The sequence below is a fragment of the Microcebus murinus genome, chromosome 17, assembly GCF_040939455.1.
Source record: "Microcebus murinus isolate Inina chromosome 17, M.murinus_Inina_mat1.0, whole genome shotgun sequence".
In the NCBI taxonomy this organism is placed as follows: Eukaryota; Metazoa; Chordata; class Mammalia; order Primates; family Cheirogaleidae; genus Microcebus; species Microcebus murinus.
In genome coordinates this window covers 57,657,976-57,675,825 of record NC_134120.1, presented here as the reverse complement: position 1 = coordinate 57,675,825, position 17,850 = coordinate 57,657,976, and the positions used below count along the sequence as shown (strand labels likewise).

The 17,850-nt window shown below is 40.2% G+C and overlaps 1 protein-coding gene across 5 annotated transcripts in view; it reads left to right on the top strand.

The window, feature by feature from the left end:
- CEP192 (centrosomal protein 192) overlaps window positions 1–17,850 on the top strand; it is a 126,989-nt gene that overhangs the window by 87,323 nt on the left and 21,816 nt on the right. For all 5 annotated transcript variants that reach the window (XR_012912821.1, XR_012912820.1, XM_075993697.1 and 2 more), the window contains exons 32-39: window positions 5,441–5,701; window positions 5,964–6,079; window positions 7,569–7,678; window positions 11,117–11,267; window positions 11,642–11,817; window positions 12,325–12,448; window positions 14,231–14,336; window positions 15,089–15,296. Coding sequence is in view for 3 of the 5 variants with exons in the window: in XM_075993697.1 (XP_075849812.1) it covers window positions 5,441–5,701; window positions 5,964–6,079; window positions 7,569–7,678; window positions 11,117–11,267; window positions 11,642–11,817; window positions 12,325–12,448; window positions 14,231–14,336; window positions 15,089–15,296 (1,252 nt within the window). In the remaining 2 variants the exon portion in view is untranslated. The remainder of the gene's footprint in view (window positions 1–5,440; window positions 5,702–5,963; window positions 6,080–7,568; window positions 7,679–11,116; window positions 11,268–11,641; window positions 11,818–12,324; window positions 12,449–14,230; window positions 14,337–15,088; window positions 15,297–17,850) is intronic.

The window sequence follows — 17,850 nt, the reverse complement described above, 5'->3', positions numbered from 1 at the left end:
AGGCACCACCAATGTGGTTAGCAGGGGTCAAATTTCTGTTCTCTGCTTCCAGGAAAAGCTGTCAGGTAGGGACTGGAATGGCCTTGCTCAGTCAGAGAGTCTGCGTGTTGGGTGGGGCTGTCTGAAACCCGCAGTGTGGAGGGGGCCTCGCTTCTTTCCACCATCCCCAACTCCGCGGCTACTCTTGGGCCTCTGCCAGCAGGCCAGAACACACACCACCAGGCCTACCCTGGCTGTGATGCCAGCCGGGAGGTTCCCTGTGCAGGAACACCACCTGGGCTGGGCGCATGGCCTCCTTTTGGGGGAGGGTTGCCCTCTAGGACACTGATCTGCCCTTGAAGGCACACACACCTCAGTAGGCTGTTCTCGTATATCCCTTCTGTGCCCTGGGCAATGCAAGACCTCAGTGCACGTTATGTGGTTTGCAGGTCTGACCTCTGGGCCCCAGAATTTAAACTGTATCCCCATCAGGGAGAGGAGTGCCAGTCCCAATTCACCCACAGGGAGCCCACGCTGGGTCTATGTCTCTCAACCTCAGAGTCTGCCCCATTCTCCTGCGTTCACCGTGCCAGCAGCACCTGGGAGGGCTGGCGGGTAGAGAGCTCATAGTCTGAGTTCCCCTTAGTCATCTGTAGGGCCCCAAAAGGGAAGGTCCTGTTCCCTGTAGTTGCTTCCGGCTGGTGGCTGTATTGTCTCTCTGGGCAACCGTGCGGGTAGGGTCGGGAGAGGGGAGAAGGAAGCAATATCATGTCTGCCGCGTGGCTCGGGTCTGTGTACACGGAGCTGCCCAGAGGGATTTGGAAGCCTGGTGCTGGGTCTGCTACTGGCTTACCGCTCACTGGCAGCGGCCGGCGCTGGGCTGGTGTCCACAGGGCTCTTTACCCATTAGGGAGCCCACCAGCAGTCCAAGATGCATGGGAGGTGAAACAGCCGATTCACCTACCCTTCCCACTGGTCTCCGGGCTGCTCCAGCGGTCCCAGCTGCCAGTTCTCCTCCGCGACCTCCTCCTGTGGAGTCTCCCGTTGTCTCAAGTACTCCTCCTTCCGACCCTCATCTGATGTAGGCTCGTCTTCTTGCTTCTTCTAATTTCTGCTGGAATCTGTGTTTTCTGCAGAGCTACTCTGTCTGGTGGTGTTTCTCGTCCGTCATCTTGATTCCCTCCCCTATACTCTGCTTTTTATAAGTGAATATATATGATTGTCTGCTTATAAATAAGTTAGGGAGTAATTATATCCTTTGTATAATTCTCAAGTTATAAAAGCAGCCATAGTAGTAGTCCTGTAATTAACAATCTCTTCCAGTGCTTTTAAGTTTCATTTTAGTTTGAGAATTTTGAAATGGACCCACCTTTCCAGGAACACGTCTTTGGGTAAATCCAGATGGAGCTATTTAAGATGTTGACTTTTCTTTTTTTTTTTAAGACAGAGTCTCACTTTGTTGCCTAGGTTAGAGTTTGTGCCATGGCATCAGCCTAGCTCACAGCAACCTCAATCTGCTGGGCTCAAGCGATCCTACTGCTTCAACCTCCCGAGTAGCTGGGACTACAGGCATGCTCCACCATACCCAGCTAATTTTTTTTGTATATATAATTTTAGTTGGTCAATTAATTTTTTTTTTTTTTTTTTTTTGAGACAGAGTCTCGCTTTGTTGCCCAGGCTAGAGTGAGTGCCGTGGCGTCAGCCTAGCTCACAGCAACCTCAAACTCCTGGGCTCGAGCGATCCTTCTGCCTCAGCCTCCCTGGTAGCTGGGACTACAGGCATGTGCCACCATGCCCGGCTAATTTTTTTATATATATATCAGTTGGCCAATTGATTTCTTTCTATTTATAGTAGAGACGGGGTCTCGCTCTTGCTCAGGCTGGTTTTGAACTCCTGACCTTGAGCAATCCGCCCGCCTCGGCCTCCCAAGAGCTAGGATTACAGGCGTGAGCCACAGCGCCCGGCCAATTAATTTTTATTTTTAGTAGAGATTCCCCCCCCCACTCTTGCTCAGACTGGTTTCGAACTCCTGACCTTGAGCAATCTGCCTGCCTCAGCCTCCCAGAGTGCTAGGATTATAGGTCTTAGCCACCGCGCCCGGCAAGATGTTGATTTTTCAAATAAATTTTATTCTTCCAGTTCGGCAAAAAATACTGTCTTAGTTGTTCAGTTTCCTGCTACAGACTGGGTAATTTATAATCACAGATTTATTGCTCATGGATCTCAAGGTTCGGAAGTCCAAGATCAAGACACTAGCAGATGATCATCTGTGCGGGCTGCTCTCTGTGCTCTCATGCAGTGGGAAGGGACAAGAGCATTGCTCTCAACCTCTTTTGTGAGGGCAGCAATCCCATTCATGAAGGCAGAGCCCTCCTGACTTAATCACTTCCCCAAAAGCTCCACCTCTTAATGCTGTCGCATTAGGGATTAGGCTTCAACGTAAGAATTTTGGAAGGACACCAACATTAAAACCCGTATCAAATATCTACTGACAAAATTCACTGGACTCTGTCCTAGATGCTAGGGATAGAAAGTCAAGAGTTTTGATATATATTTTTTATTGCCACCATAATTTTTAAAAAGGATTTGAAATCATGTATGTGGATGTGTCCAGAACAATTAGAGATAAAAATAGTAAATCACTGAGGAAAGGAGGAGGTAAGGGCAAGGTAGATCTAACAAAATGGAAGCTACATAAAAGTACATAGCTGTTTGGCAGTGGGGTTTGACTAAAATTTTGGTTCTATTTCCTAGTGTCAAAGGGGGAATGTGATAAGTTAAAAGATTAACAATATAAAAAAATTTTAAAACTTAGATATTTGTGGTAAAGATAGCTTTATTTGACGCTGGAGCTTGACATATTTTGTGTGGAATCATGCAGTTGGCCCCATGAACTATGATGGACAAATTGTTTAAAGATATTAGGAATCATTTTTACAGCTGGCATCTTTATGTGTGAGCCCAGGATATAATGCCAAAGTACTAGTGCACGTGGGTGCGCAGCTCTCTGATGATCTGGTTTCATGTAAGGATAAAGCTTGGTTTGTGGAGAGAACTAAATGGGCTGCATCTTTCAGACTTCCTGAATATATTCTGATTAGTGTCAGGTTTGCCAGCCAAAATTTTCAGGTTATTTTTAAGGAAGAATCTCAAGAGAACAGCTAACTCTGTGGTGATTTAGGGCAGAACTATTTGATTTGACAACCAACCAAGAAAAATTTCAGGTTTGACATTTTCTTAAGTCAAACCAGGATCTTAGGGGGATTCCTTCCTATGTAGATGGCCACCCCATCCTCTCACAGATGTGGGTAGAATGGGGTTTGTCTGTCAGTCATAGATGAATGTGGCTTTTAGTTCACCAGAAGACTCAGACTGTTAAGATTGCTGTCTTTGAAAGGATAAAGTAGCGTGGTCATGTGGTGGCAGAGCACCTAACACTGGGGATAAGAGAGTCCAGGGAGCAAGCCCTTTCTCTGTTATACCCACCTTGGATAAGTCACTTCCTTCTCTCATCTGTGAAATGCAGTTACTTGCCAACCCATCTTCCAAATCTGCTTGTGAGGAACAAATGAAGTGCTTTGAATACCATAAGGCATGATGAGACGACAAGAATAAATAAATTTTTATTTGTTGCATGTTGAGTTTGTGCCAGGCACTATCCTTAATAATCATTGTGTGGGCCCGGCACGGTGGCTCACGCCTGTGATCGTAGCACTCTGGGAGGCCGAGGTGGGCGGATCACTGAAAGTTAGGAGTTCGAAACCAGCCCAAGCAAGAGCAAGACCCTGTCTCTACTAAAAATAGAAAGAAATTAATTGGCTAACTAAAAATATGTAGAAAAAATTAGCTGGGCATGGTGGTGCATGCCTGTGGTCCCAGCTACTTGGGAGGCTGAGGCAGGAGGATCGCTCGAGCCCAGGAGTTTGAGGTTGCTGTCAGCTAGGCTGACACCACAGCACTCTAGCCTGGGCAACAGAGTGAGACTCTGTCTCAAAAAAAAAAAGAAAAAAGAAAAAGAATCATTGTGTGGGTACTGTGGTCTGAATGTGTCCCCAAAATTCATGTATTGAAAACTTACTCTTTAATGCCATAGCGCTGGGAGGGTGGGGCATTTTGGGAGATGTTTAGGTCATGAGGGCTCTACCCTCATTAATGGATTAGTGCCTTTACAAAAGGGCTTGACAAGGAAATTGAAAATGCTCCAAAATCAGAAACTTCCTGAGTGCTCACATGATGCTGAAAGCAAATGATCATTGGAGCATTTTGGATTTTAGATTTTTTGATTAGGGATACTCAACTGGTATGATGCAAATATTTCAAAATTTGAAATGCTTCTGGTCTTAGGCATTTCAAATAAGGAATACTCAAACTGTAATTAGGATCGAAAGATAATTTTTAAAGATACACATTTTAAAGAATATGGAGAGTTTCTTTTCTAGCAGGGTGAGTATTTTCCTTACATTGTTATTTATGGGATATATTCCATGCACCTTTGTTTCCTTTGAGCCCTGGGGAAGCAGGAGCAGATGGTATCCCAACACCTGGTCAAGTCTGTTGCTCCCCCAGTTGCCAGTGTATCTGTCCTTGAAGAGTTGTCAGGGTTCTTGTCATCAGTTTAGTCCCTTTTACATGCTTCCATCTGACACTGGCTAGACCAAACCCGAAGAAGATTTTATGATAATAGATTTTTCTCCCAAAACATTTTATTATGAAAATTTTCAGAATTACTGAGAAGTTGAAGGAATTATATAATAAACACCCACATATCCTGTCGCTTAGATTCTACAATTAATTAACATTTTGCTATATTTCTTTTCCCTCATATCTGACCATCCATCAGTTCATCTGGGTTTTTTTAAATGCATTTCAAAAAGAATTACAAACTTCAGTATATTTCACCCTGAAAACTTCCTAAGCCAAGCATATTTAGACTAATCTTTTTACTATTGTTTCTCTGTCATCTAAGCTGGGCTTTTATGACAGTGAAATAATCATAGCATTATCAGAAGCCAAATAGTTTTTTGTAGCTCTTTGGTGTGTTTTTCCTTTAAGATCAAGTTCTTAATATAATGCTGGACTGGATGTGGGGTAACTACTAGCCAAAGTATACAAACAATAACATTTTTTTTTTTGTTTTTTGAGACAGAGTCTCACTTTGTTGCCCAGGCAAGAGTGAGTGCCCAGCTAATTTTTTCTGTATATATTAGTTGGCCAATTAATTTCTTTCTATTTATAGTAGAGACGGGGTCTCACTCTTGCTCAGGCTGGTTTCGAACTCCTGACCTCAAGCAATCCACCCTTCTCGGTCTCCCAGAGTGCTAGGATTACAGGTGTGAGCCACCACGCCCGGCCTAACATTTTTAATTGTATTAAATCTTTCTGTATTTTCTTCTGACTGTTAATTCAATTTTCTGCTTTCTACTTACTTAAAAATAATTTTGGATGTATGTATTCTTTCAGATACCTTTGTCTGGATATGGAGGAACAAGTAATCTTATTTTGGAAGGTGTTAAAAAATTATCTGACAGTTACATGATAACAGCGAATGACTTAATACCTGGCAAAGAAAGTAGAATTGTTTTTTCTGTCCGCAACACTGGCTCTCGAGCAGCTTTTGTTAAAGCAGTAGGTTTTAAGGATTCTCAGAAAAAGGTTTTGCTGGATCCTAAAATATTGAGGATTTTTCCAGAAAAATTTGTGCTCAAGGAAAGAACACAAGAAGTAAGTGTAAAAGTCTCTGCACTAAAAACAGGAATCATTTTTAGATCGGATTAATAATTATGTATTTTTTGGCCAAAAGCTAAAACGATATTTAAAAGTAATGTAAAAGGGGAAGTGCTTATCTAGGTCTTGTTGGAAGTGCCATACATATGCACTTGTGTCTTTATTGAATGTTTAGCCTCATAATATTTTATTCAGAATGAAATGACTTACTCAAGAAAAATACTTAATATTTAATCTTGATTTTTTTCCTTGGCATCAGGATGTTACTTTAATATATAATCCATCAGACAGAGAGAGTAATTGTAAAACTGCAACAGAACTGTCAACTGTATACTTCTTTGGTGGAGATGAAATCTCAAGACAGCAGTATCGAAGGTAGATTGCTTTTCTTAGACAATGTGGGGAATTATTCAGTAGAAATAATGAGGGTTTAAGTGGTTTGGGGTTTGGAATTTTTAGAACATGTTTCACTGTTAGTGAACTGGTAGAAGAAAACCTTGGTAAAATTTGTGTGGCTGATAAGCTACCATAATGTGTGGAAGAAATACCTATAGGAAACTCATCTGTATTCCCTTTTCCAGACATCTGTATTGTGCCTCTTTTCCTTTCCTCAGTAGGAACATCCTATTTCATAACAGGACCATGTTCATAATGTACTCTCAAGAGTATTATCAAGGAACAGTAGATTGGTTTAGAACTATTGAAAGATTATAGTATATCAACAGACCTGCATAATTTAGAATATTTCTGGGAATACTGTGAATTATTTGATAGGATCAAGTAGTATTTTAGAAATGTATAAGATGTATATCTTATAGCTACTTAAAGCATATACTTCTATAAAATCTGATATATCTAATTTAAATTTAGTTTAATATGCTGAACTGTTGGCAAATTTAGGGTATTGATTTAGGTTTAGGTATGATTTAAACATAAGTTCTTGTGTGTTGAATTCTGGATTCTTTTATTATAAAGTTTGGTTTCCTAGATTAGAAGACCTAAATATAAGTGAAGCTCATGACATTTCATGTGTCAGTAGGAAATAATTAGAAAAGGTATAGATGAATACATCACTCTTTCCTTCTTCTGACTCTTCATGCTCTGCTGTGTTTTATTCTGATACCAAAATTGGTAACTAGTTTTCTTCTTAATTTGTTGAAGGCCATTGGAATTTTTCAAAAAGGGGGAGTATAATGGTGACTTGCTACATGATGTTAGAACAGACCAAATATGAAGAGCTCAACTTTGAACCTGGTTTTGTTTCTTAATTAAATATTTCAGAAATAACTGACATTTGGGGAAATGAGATAACCATGTATTTCGATGTTTTTCTTTGGATATAGAAATCAGTGTATTGTTTTAAAACTCTTCTTTGCTGTAACATTACAGTCATTAGATTTTTCTTTGTGGACATCTGAGTATTATAGAGAAATTTACATTTCCATTTTCTCACTTCAAAAAAATTATCTGGAAGAGGCCAGATAAACATATGGTAATTTAAATATTTGTCTCTGATACCATTTTTTAGCATGTTCTTTTTTTTTCAGAGACAAATTTCTAAGTATGACCAAGTTATCACAAATATTGAAAATGTCAGACCTGAAAAAAAAAATCTGACTTTACTCTTCTTTCTACTTTTGTATTAGGAAGTTGTTGTTTTGATGTTAATATTTAACTAAAACTGGTGACATTACTATCATATGTAATTTTTAAGGGAACTTCCAAAACAAGTTTTCTTTTAGATATGAGATCTGTGTATTACTTTATCATGCTGTTAGTGGGATTTGCCAGATGTATGAATGAAAATCTAATTAAAGTCATTTTATATTTAAAATCACTTTTGAATAAAAACCTCTCCTGGCAGAGCCCTGTTGCATAAACCAGGGATTATAAAACAGATACTTCCAGAACATAGTGTGCTACAAACTATTAATTTTGCTGAAGCATTTCAAGATGAACTACTAGTAACTGAAGGTAAGAATTTCAACATGTCTTCATGTCTTAAATCTTTTGGGTCATTTATAGTATTATCTAGGTCCAGGGATATAACATAAGAAGGAACAGTGTTAAGTTTGGGTATGATGGCAGGCCGTTTGAGCCATAGGTCTGCTATATGAATTTGAACAAATTATGTCACTGTAATTCAGTTTCCTTGTCTGTAAAATGGGAAGAAGAATGATATCTAGCTTCTTATACATACAGAGTTTTTGTGAGGATCAGATGAAAAGGCTTTGCTATATAAATGTTAGATGTTAGTAATATTTTACTATGTTTAGTCTCTGAGTAGGCTTATAAAGAAGAGAATGGTCATCATTAAATTCAAATTAGAGTGGGCACAGTGGCTCACATCTATAATCCTTGCCCTTTGGGAGGCCCAGGGAAGAGAATCACTTGAGGGCAGGAGTTTGAGACTAGCTTAGGCAAGAGTGAGACCCCCATCTCTCCAAAAAAATTTAAAAATTAGCTGGGTGTGGTGGTATTTGCCTGTAGTTCTAGCTCCTCGGGAGGCTGAGTCAGGAGGATTGCTTGAGCCCAGAAGTTGTGGAGGCTGCAGTGAGCTATGATGACGCCACTGCACTCTAGCCTAGGCATCAGAACAAGACCCTGTCTCAAAAAAAAAAAAAAAAAAATTAACACTATTTAAGATTTGATTGTAGACTTACACTCAAACTGAAGTTTCTGTGCTATTGTAAGATTTATATAGGGTTGTGATCGTGGTAGAACAATCCAAAATAAATAGTAATGAAGTGACTAACCTAAATGATTGTCCTTAATTGAGCTACATGGCTCAAATATTTAAGAATTTTTATTCATATAAAATATGTATGGAGATATACAAATTATGTAAATATAAAAATATGTGTACAGATTTTCTCCACAGTATTGTTTATAATAACAAGAAGTTAGAAGTAACTTTAATGCCCAAGAATAGGGGGTTGTTAAATTATGCAATAAAATATTTTGAAGCCATTAGAACAATGATATGAATCCACATACTAAATGACATGGAAAGCTCTTTATTTATTACAAAAATGTTTTAAAAGTTTGTATAGTAAAATCTCATTTGGTAAAAATAATTTATATATATGTACTTATATAAGTAAAATCGTGGGAGTATATACATCAAAATATTAAGTGGCTGTGTTTTAGTGGTAGAATTTCAGGTGGTAGTTTGTTGTTCCTATTTTTATTTACTAGTTCTTATATATTTTGCTTCTAAAATGATAAAGGAAAGAGTATTTATGCCTTGTTAGGGGTGATGTAGAGTAATCTGTAATCTTTCCAGTAAATTAGCAGTCTAGATCATCTGCTCAAAGGGAAGGCAGAGATGGGCTAGTTGAAAATGATGAGCAGACTTGGAATGGACTTGTCAGCAGTGCATTAAGGGAGCAGAGCAAGGGAAAGAACCTTAGATTCAGAGTTAAACTCAGTTCAAGACCCATCTCCACCACCACAGCCCCTCACCTCTTCCTCATAGGAAGGATCTAAATAAAAGTTAGACTGAAGTATGCTATGGAGATGGAACACTAACAGTAACTCATTGCAACTGTGGTGAAGACTGTGATTAAAAATCGGTAGCAAGGGGCCGGGCGTGGTGGCTCACGCCTGTAATCCTAGCACTCTGGGAGGCCGAGGCGGGCGGATTGCTCGAGGTCAGGAGTTCGAAACCAGCCTGAGCAAGAGCGAGACCCCGTCTCTACTATAAATAGAAGAAATTTATATATATATAAATTAGCCGGGCATGGTGGCACATGCCTGTAGTCCCAGCTACTCGGGAGGCTGAGGCAGAAGGATTACTTGAGCCCAGGAGTTTGAGGTTGCTGTGAGCTAGGCTGACGCCACGGCACTCACTATAGCCTGGGCAACAAGCGAGACTCTGTCTCAAAAAAAAAAAAAATCGGTAGCAAGAATTTTCAGTGGTTTAAAGGTTGGCATAGTTCCATGATTCAGCAACAGACCCTTCATTGATTGATGGATGCATGCTGAGGGGACAAGGTGCCTGTTGGTATGTAGACACTGGGATTTATGGGCACAGGATGCTGTCCTTATCTGTGAGGGGCTTACTGACTAAGGGGAAGATAGATGATTAAGGTGTGGTATGGAAAGGGCCATGATAGAGCTATGTAGGAATCTGGGAAGGCACAGAGAAAGGGCACCTCATTTAGAATAAGATGACTATTGAGCTAGATTTGAAGAAAGGGGAGGAGTTGACAAGGTAGAGAAGATAGGACCAGGGTGGGGAAGAATCTTCCAGATGGAGGGAACTGCATGTCCAAAAATTTAAGAAATATATCATATTAAGGGTTGTACTGACAAAGCCAACCAGGAACTCAAATACCCTGCCAAGATTACCCCTCTAAGATGGGGTTGAGTTGGGACTGAATTTCATCTCAGGATTCCTTGAGATGGTATAATTATTGTACCGGTGAATAGAGGAAACAATCCCACTTTCTTTGTGTTGGTTAGTATCATAGATCACCTATGAGAGTGTCATAGTTGAACTTTTTAGGTGATTATTTTGAATAGCATTTGCTTGAGTGTGTTACTATTACATGTGTTTGTAATGATCTTTGGCAAAATGTGTAATTTGTGACAGTATTTTCACAGTTGAATTAAATTTTTATTGTTAGATGTCTTAGATAAATTAATATAAATTTCAATGTACAGTTATGGTGTTCTTTTAAAATTCCCCTTGAAAAATATGATACTTAAAGATTATCTAATTTTTATGTAGAATACAAGATAGTCTATAAAGTATCATATATACACAAATTTGGGTGTGGCCTAATCTAAAAATGTCACCTGGGAACTATTAATCTAGAAATAATTATATTAATAGTGCCTGGTTTCTAGATTTGCTTAAGTTGAATGTCTATGAGACTGTCACTCATAAAGTGTGTACCCTTAACCTCTTTGTTTTTCAGATTCTTTATCTTTGAAGTGGAGATAATAGTATTTGCCTCAAAGAGTTCTGAAAATTAAATGAATATATATAAAGGGATTAGAATAGTGCCTGGCCCACAGTTAACTTTATATAAATGTTTGTTGTTATATATATCTTGAAAAACATTCTTGTTTTAATGCTCACAACAACCCCTGAGATAGTGTAGATTGTTACTCTATGCTGTAGTTGAGGAAACTAAAGCTCAGAGAGGTTAAGGAATTTGCCAAAGGTGACAGCGCTAATGAGTGGCAGGGGGGCCCAAATTCAGGCTCAGAGCCTGACCTGCCAACCACAGATGCTGAACTGCCTATAATTTCATGCCAGTCAGTAGTGCTAATAATCAAATGTCCCTTAGCCCAACCTGAGAAAATAATATTCTGTGGCTATAAATATATAAATATATCTGTTACTTGGTGGTATGCTTATGTGAAGATTCATGTATTTCAGAACATTATTTTCTATTTCAGTGTATGATCTTCCCCAGCGGCCGACTGATGTTCAGCTTTTTTATGGAAACATGTGTAAAATTATTCTTTCAGTAATTGGAGAATTCAGAGATTGCATTTCTAGCAGAGAATTTCTTCAGTTTTCTTCCAAAGCTAGTTTAGAATCTAAAAGGTAAGTTGAATAAACAAAAATCTTTCACCAGATCTCAAGATTATTTGATTCTTAGTACAGTTCATGTTTTTCCCCTGTACTTTATTATTATTTTGTCTCAAAATGTTTATATCACTTGTATTTTCTTACACTTAATTAAAGTTTATTATACTATTTGACCTATACTGTACATTTTATACACTCTTTTAAGTATACGCAACATGAAGGATTTTTATTCACTGAAAATACATGGTATATAATGCACTTCTAATTTTATCTTCATGTTTTTAGATTTATGAAAAATTAATATAAAAACATGACACAGTCTGAACTATTATCATTTTTAACTTCTCTTCTCTGTTTCTGTCTGACTTCCATTTTAAAATAATTTCTAGTGACTTAGGAACTTCTGGAAAACATAGTGGCAATGTCTCTTTGGATGTTTTACCGGTTAGAGGTCCTCAAGGTTCTCTTTTTTCACAAGCCGCTCACCCACCTCAGGATAAATCAGCCTCTGGAGAGATGTGGACCATCCAGCCTGAACACCTGATTTTGGTAGCTCCTTCTCCTTGTGAGTATATTGACAGCGACACCGCAGACTATGCACTGGGATCCAGGAGTGCTCCCTCTTATCCTGCAGCTCCGGTGGAAATCACATGGACTTGTGCCTTGCCTAGGGCCTGCTTCCCCCACCGCGGAGCTCACCCAGCCAGGGTCCCAGAGAGCTCATTCAACATCTGGCCTCTTAGTACCCTTAACACTGATAGAGTTGGTTCAGGGTTGGAGCCAATCTGATACATACATATGTGCCAAAGTTAAGGCCAGGTGGTAATGATTTCCAGATTCCCATTTTTTCCCTAACTTTGTTCGAGATTGTCAGTATCTTTGTAGTTTCCCATAGTAAACCAATGGACTTGTTTTACCAGGGATTTGAAATTCCTATAATTGAGCAATTGAGAGAGTAACATAAATTAGCATACTAGTGTATTTATTTAGGGTTCATTTTTATCATTTGTTAACATTTGTGTTTTTCACTGTTGCTAAATGTAAATAACATTTTATTTTTCTGATACAACAGGCGACATGGCAAAAACTACATGTTTCCAGATTGTAAATCATTCTGCTAGGTTACTGAAATTTGAGCTGTGTTGGCCAGCACATTGTCTTACAGTCACACCACAACATGGATTTATTGCCGCAGAGTAAGTATGATTTCTGTGTTCTTCTGAGTGTTGTTCAGATGCTATCATGGTGACTTTCTATGGGTCACAGAATATGTTATATTAACTTACTCGGTAAAATTTTGCACTTTGCTTGGTTCTGCAGGACAACAATGAGCTCAGGGTGCGTGCCATTTAGTGGAGTAGAGGTCACATACACACAGCCAATTATAGTGTAACCTAAGATGGTAGAGGCAGAACAGAGTCCCTAGAGTAGAAGACATCTGAATGTTGTATGTGTAGTACTCTGCCCACAGAATTACAAACAAGGAATAAATCTGGGCGTGTGTTGAGGGATAGGGATCGAGATGTGTCTAAAGCCCCAATAGTCCTGCTTTATCTTGGTTTGGATCGTATATTCTGCTGGTGTTGTCCGAAGGATTTTTTTTTTTTTTTGAGACAGAGTCTCACTTTGTTGTCCAGGCTAGAGTGAGTGCCATGGCGTCAGCCTAGCTCACAGCAACTTCAAACTCCTGGGCTCAAGTGATCCTGCTGCCTCAGCCTCCCGAGTAGCTGGGACTACAGGCATGTGCCACCATCCCCGGCTAATTTTTTTATGTACATATCAGTTGGCCAATTAATTTCTTTCTATTTATAGTAGAGACGGGGTCTTGCTCTTGCTCAGGCTGGTTTTGAACTCCTGACCTCGAGCAATCCGCCTGCCTCGGCCTCCCAGAGAGCTAGGATTACAGGCGTGAGCCACCGCGCCTGGCCCGAAGGATATTTTTTTAGACAAAGCTTCCTGACTTTTAATATGTCTGAGCTATAACCCAGTTTACGATTTTCTATACATAATATTTTTAAAACAGAAGGAAGTCTCTTGGTGCCAGCCATGTATACACAGCTGCCCTCTGTACACAGCCTAGCGGTTGATAGGAGGGAAAGCCACAGCTCCACAGCTTTTCAGATACCTCGTCTAGGTCCACACAACTCTCACTTCTGGAAGCTCCTCCATATTTGGGATTAGCAACTTCGTAGAACAACAAAATGAAGAGTGTACATTTTAAGGGAGTTTACTTGACTAAGACTATGAGCTAAGGCATGGTCAGAGACACTCTGGAGCTGTCAGTTAAAATGTACTAAGTGTTTATTATGTGCAGCATACCCTTCTCAACTGATGTTTAAAAAGGTAGGGAGATGACAGGACAGGTTTTTCACGAGTGACTTTTTCTGCAGCCCCACGTGTTTAACTATTAGCAGTGGCAAATAATCTTGCCCTGTCATTTTTGTAGCTGGTGATTTCTTTTAAGTTATAAATCTGAGCACATTGTCCATTTTAAACTCTTCTTTGGCATCCCATAGCTCTTGAGGAGAACAGTGAGCACAGAAAATATTAGCAACTGGGTTGTAAAGAAACAGATTATTTTCTTCATTTCTTTTCCATCTCCCCCTCCTTTTCCTCCAGCTTCTTCCCCAACTACTATTAATACATTCTCTTTGACTGTGACTGTTTTGTAATATTCTTTGCTATCAAGTGGATCAAATTTTTATTTTGAATTGCCTTGAAAATGGCATTTCTGTGGTGTGGCTTGTTTTCACATGAGTTTTGCCCATGGGTGTGGGTTCACGCCATGCAGCGGTTCTTAGCCGTCAAGTCAGGGAACAGAGGCAGAACCTGTGTGTCAGCACTGTGGGCGCTAATCTCTGCTCTCTCTGAACAATAAGGACATAGTTGGTCATTGGCAGATGATATTTGTGACTCTTGTGATTACTGCTATTAAAGTACAGTATATTTTTGATTTTCATTATTAATTTTTTTTTAAGGAGTAAACTACAAATTCTTGTGAGTCCTAATTCCTCCTTATCCACAAAACAGTCAGTGTTCCCGTGGAGTGGTTTGATTTATGTACACTGTGACAATGGACAGAAGGTACTTTTAAAAGTGTTGTTTTTCTTTTTTTGAACATTTCTCTTATTTTGTAGCTTCAGTTTCATGATCCTCATTAGCACTTACATTTCAAAAATCACATGAAGGTATAATTGGCCTTCTGTATCCATGGGTTCCACATCCTCAGATTCAACCAACCAACCCAGTATTTGGGGGAAAAATAATAAATACAAATAAAAATATAGTATAACAACTATTTACATAGCATTTATATTGTATTAGGTAGTGTAAGTCATCTAGAGATGATTTAAAGCTTATGGGAGGATGTGTGTAGTTTGTATGCAAATGCTATACAGCATTTTATATGAGGGACATAAGCATCCATGGATTTTAGTGTCTTTGGGGGTCCTGGAACCAGTCCTCCATGGATACTGAGGGGCGACTGTATTTGTTCTTTTGAGCCCGGCTAGGTTTATTTCATTAGAGCATTTAGTACCGAATTCTTCATCGTGATCAGAATGATTCTGTTGAGGGATAGGGGTGGGTGCTGGGTGCAGAATGGGACCATGAAGCCATTGCTAATTTGTGAAATTTACTTTCAAAAAATGGTGGAGGGAGAGGACGTAGGTAGAATCAGAGATTGTGTTTGACACTGAATAAACCTTAATTTCTAAATTCCTCAGTGTTTCATTTGTTTGGCATTACTTTTCTCTATTATAATTTAAAAATAGGGATTGTTTCTTTTAAAATGATAGCTACATTTGTGTCTTTTTCCTTTATTTGGTTCATTTCAGAAAATTGTAAAAGTTCAAGTTCGAGAAGATTTGACTCAAGAAGAATTTTTAACTCGTTTGGCCTCCAAACCTTTTGGAATTCTTCCCCCAGTGTCTGAGCCTTCAGTTAGTCATTTGGCAAAACCAATGACAAAACCACCTTCCACAAAAGTTGAAATAAGAAACAAGACTGTTACTTTTCCTACAACAGAACCTGGTAAAACTTCAGGTATTATATCACAAAATTATGTAATTCAAATGTCTACTGAGTCTAATACTCTATTCTTAGCTGACCATAAATTAGTGATAAGTACAAATTTTTCCCCCTGCTTGAGGAGAAAAATCATATCATCATTAGCAATCATTTCAATGAGGGGCTGGATCTGGGACTTAATCTTAAGCATTAACCCTCATCATTTAATAACTCTGTGTCTTCCAGCAATCTTAGATTTTATTTGATGGTCAGAACCATCCCTCCCCAACTCTCACAGATCTTTGACCAGGATTGTTAGTAAGTTAGTAGATGAATGAGAGAGGAAAGTGGGTGATGGAGCCTGGCTTTCTTACTTCCCAATGTGACTTTGAGGCTCTAGAAAGGTTAAATAGACTTACTCAGTTTCCCCAGTTGTAAAATGACCATTAGAATTAACACCTTCCACAGAGGGATTTGAGGATAAATTCAACAATTCATACATATACAGATGGTCCTCGACTTAATGATAGTTTGACTTAAGGTTTTTGACTTTATGGTGGTGTGAAAACAATATGCTTTCAGTAGAAACTGTACTTTGAATTTGAATTTTGAGCTTTTTCCAGGCTAGAGATATGTGGTGCGATACTGTCTTGTGATACGGCGGTGGTGGCAGCGAGCAGTGGCCCCTGGTCAGCCACGAGGGTGAACAGCCTGTGCCGTGTTCAGTAAATTACATGAGATAGTCAGCACTTCATTATAAAACAGGCTTTGCCTTAGAGGATTTTACCCAGCTGTAGGCTAATGTGAGTGTTCTTAGCATGTTTAACACATTGCCATACTAGAAAATTTTTGCCTTGGGGCCACAGTGTTTTATTATGACAATGAAAACTTCAAAAACAAAACGATCCTTTCTATTTAATGACAAAATTGTTACTCTTTTATTGTTTTCTGTATGTGAGTTATATGCACCTTGAAAAATAGTTCTTGCAACTCCCAAGGTGAAGAGATGTGTGAGTTACACGTGCTTCACAAGGCCCCGGGCTCAAAACTAGCGTGAGTTAAATACAACTCACAAGGCAGTTAATGTGTTAAGGCAGGCTGGGCTAAGGTGTGATGTTCAGTAGGTTAGATGTATTAAATGCATTTTTGATGTATCATATTTTCAACTTAGGATGGGTGTATTGGGACATAACCCCTGCACAAGTTAAAGAGCACCTGTGTTCGCTAGTATATATATACATGTTACCGAGTAGGCACTCTGTAGTGCTTATACTCCTCCAAGTCCTGAGGAGTATCCACATCACAAGAGAGTATTGCACCACATGTCACTAGCCTGGGAAAAGGTCAAAATTGAAATGTCTTTTCTATACCTGTCTGTGTCTGTCACTGCTGGCTCAGGTTGAATGAGCAGTGTTGTGGTGGGGCCTATTATGAAAGATTTGGGCCATCTGTCACCTGGCCCCCTAGCTCCTAGCCTCTTCCATTGATTTATCTGCCCTTCAGTCTCAGTTTCCTGCTTCCATGCTCCTCGCCTGGCCCTGTTCACCCCCAGTATGCCACACTTCACTCAGTTTCAAGCCTGACATTTCTAGCCACCACGCCCATCTCTCCAGGTCACCTACTCTAAGGATTGCAGCAGTACTCTGACCTCACTGAGACCCCCTGTCTGCTGGCCCTACTACCTTTGCACTCTCCCCCTCCCCCTCATGTCCCTCTCCTCTCATCACCCCCTAGATTCTGGGGTCTGTCATCGTAATCACTGCCTCGCCTACTCCCTTGACTGCCCCCTGCGCTTCTCCTTCTACATTCCCACCTGGCTGAATCCCAGCCCTGGGTCACCCCGCCATCTGGCCACTCCATGTCTCCAACCCGCAGCAGATCCTCACTGAGGAAGCTGTGCAGCCCTGCGGATGGACACGGTGCCGCTCAACGCCAGGTTTTCCTGCCAGAGCTCCTCGGTGTGTTCCATGGCCCTCCCCAGCAGCCGAGTGTCACTTCTTTCATCTGGGCACTCCTGCCCTCCTTCCCTGCTCCTGCTCGCTGGCTTGCTCTCTTCCTAACCCTCGACTTTGCCTCACACATGGAAAATAGAGAGGTCTTGAGACTGAATGAAAGATTTCTGTTTACATCACAGACTAACCCCTCTGCTTGGAACCTAGGCCCATCCACTCCCGCCTCTTGAGGACTTCCTCTGGTCCCTATTCTCTCCTGAGTCATCAGTTCTCCCTCTTTTGCTTTTGTTTTATTTTTTTATTTTAAATTTTAATTATTATGGGTACATAATACTTGTATAGGGCATGTGATTTGTGTTGTTTTGTTTTTTGGTTTTTTTTGAGACAGGGTCTCACTCTGTCACCTGGGTTCGAGTGCTGTGGTGTTAGCCTAGCTCACAGCAACCTCAAACTCCTGGGCTCAAGCCATCCTCCTGCCTTAGCCTCCTGAGTAGCTGGGACTACAAGAATGCACCATGATGCTCAGCTAATTTTTCTGGTTTTTTTGTAGAGGTGGGTATCGCTCTTGCTCAGGCTGCTTTCAAACTCCTGGGCTCAAGCGATCCTTCTGCCTCGGCCTCCCAGAGTGCTAGGATTAC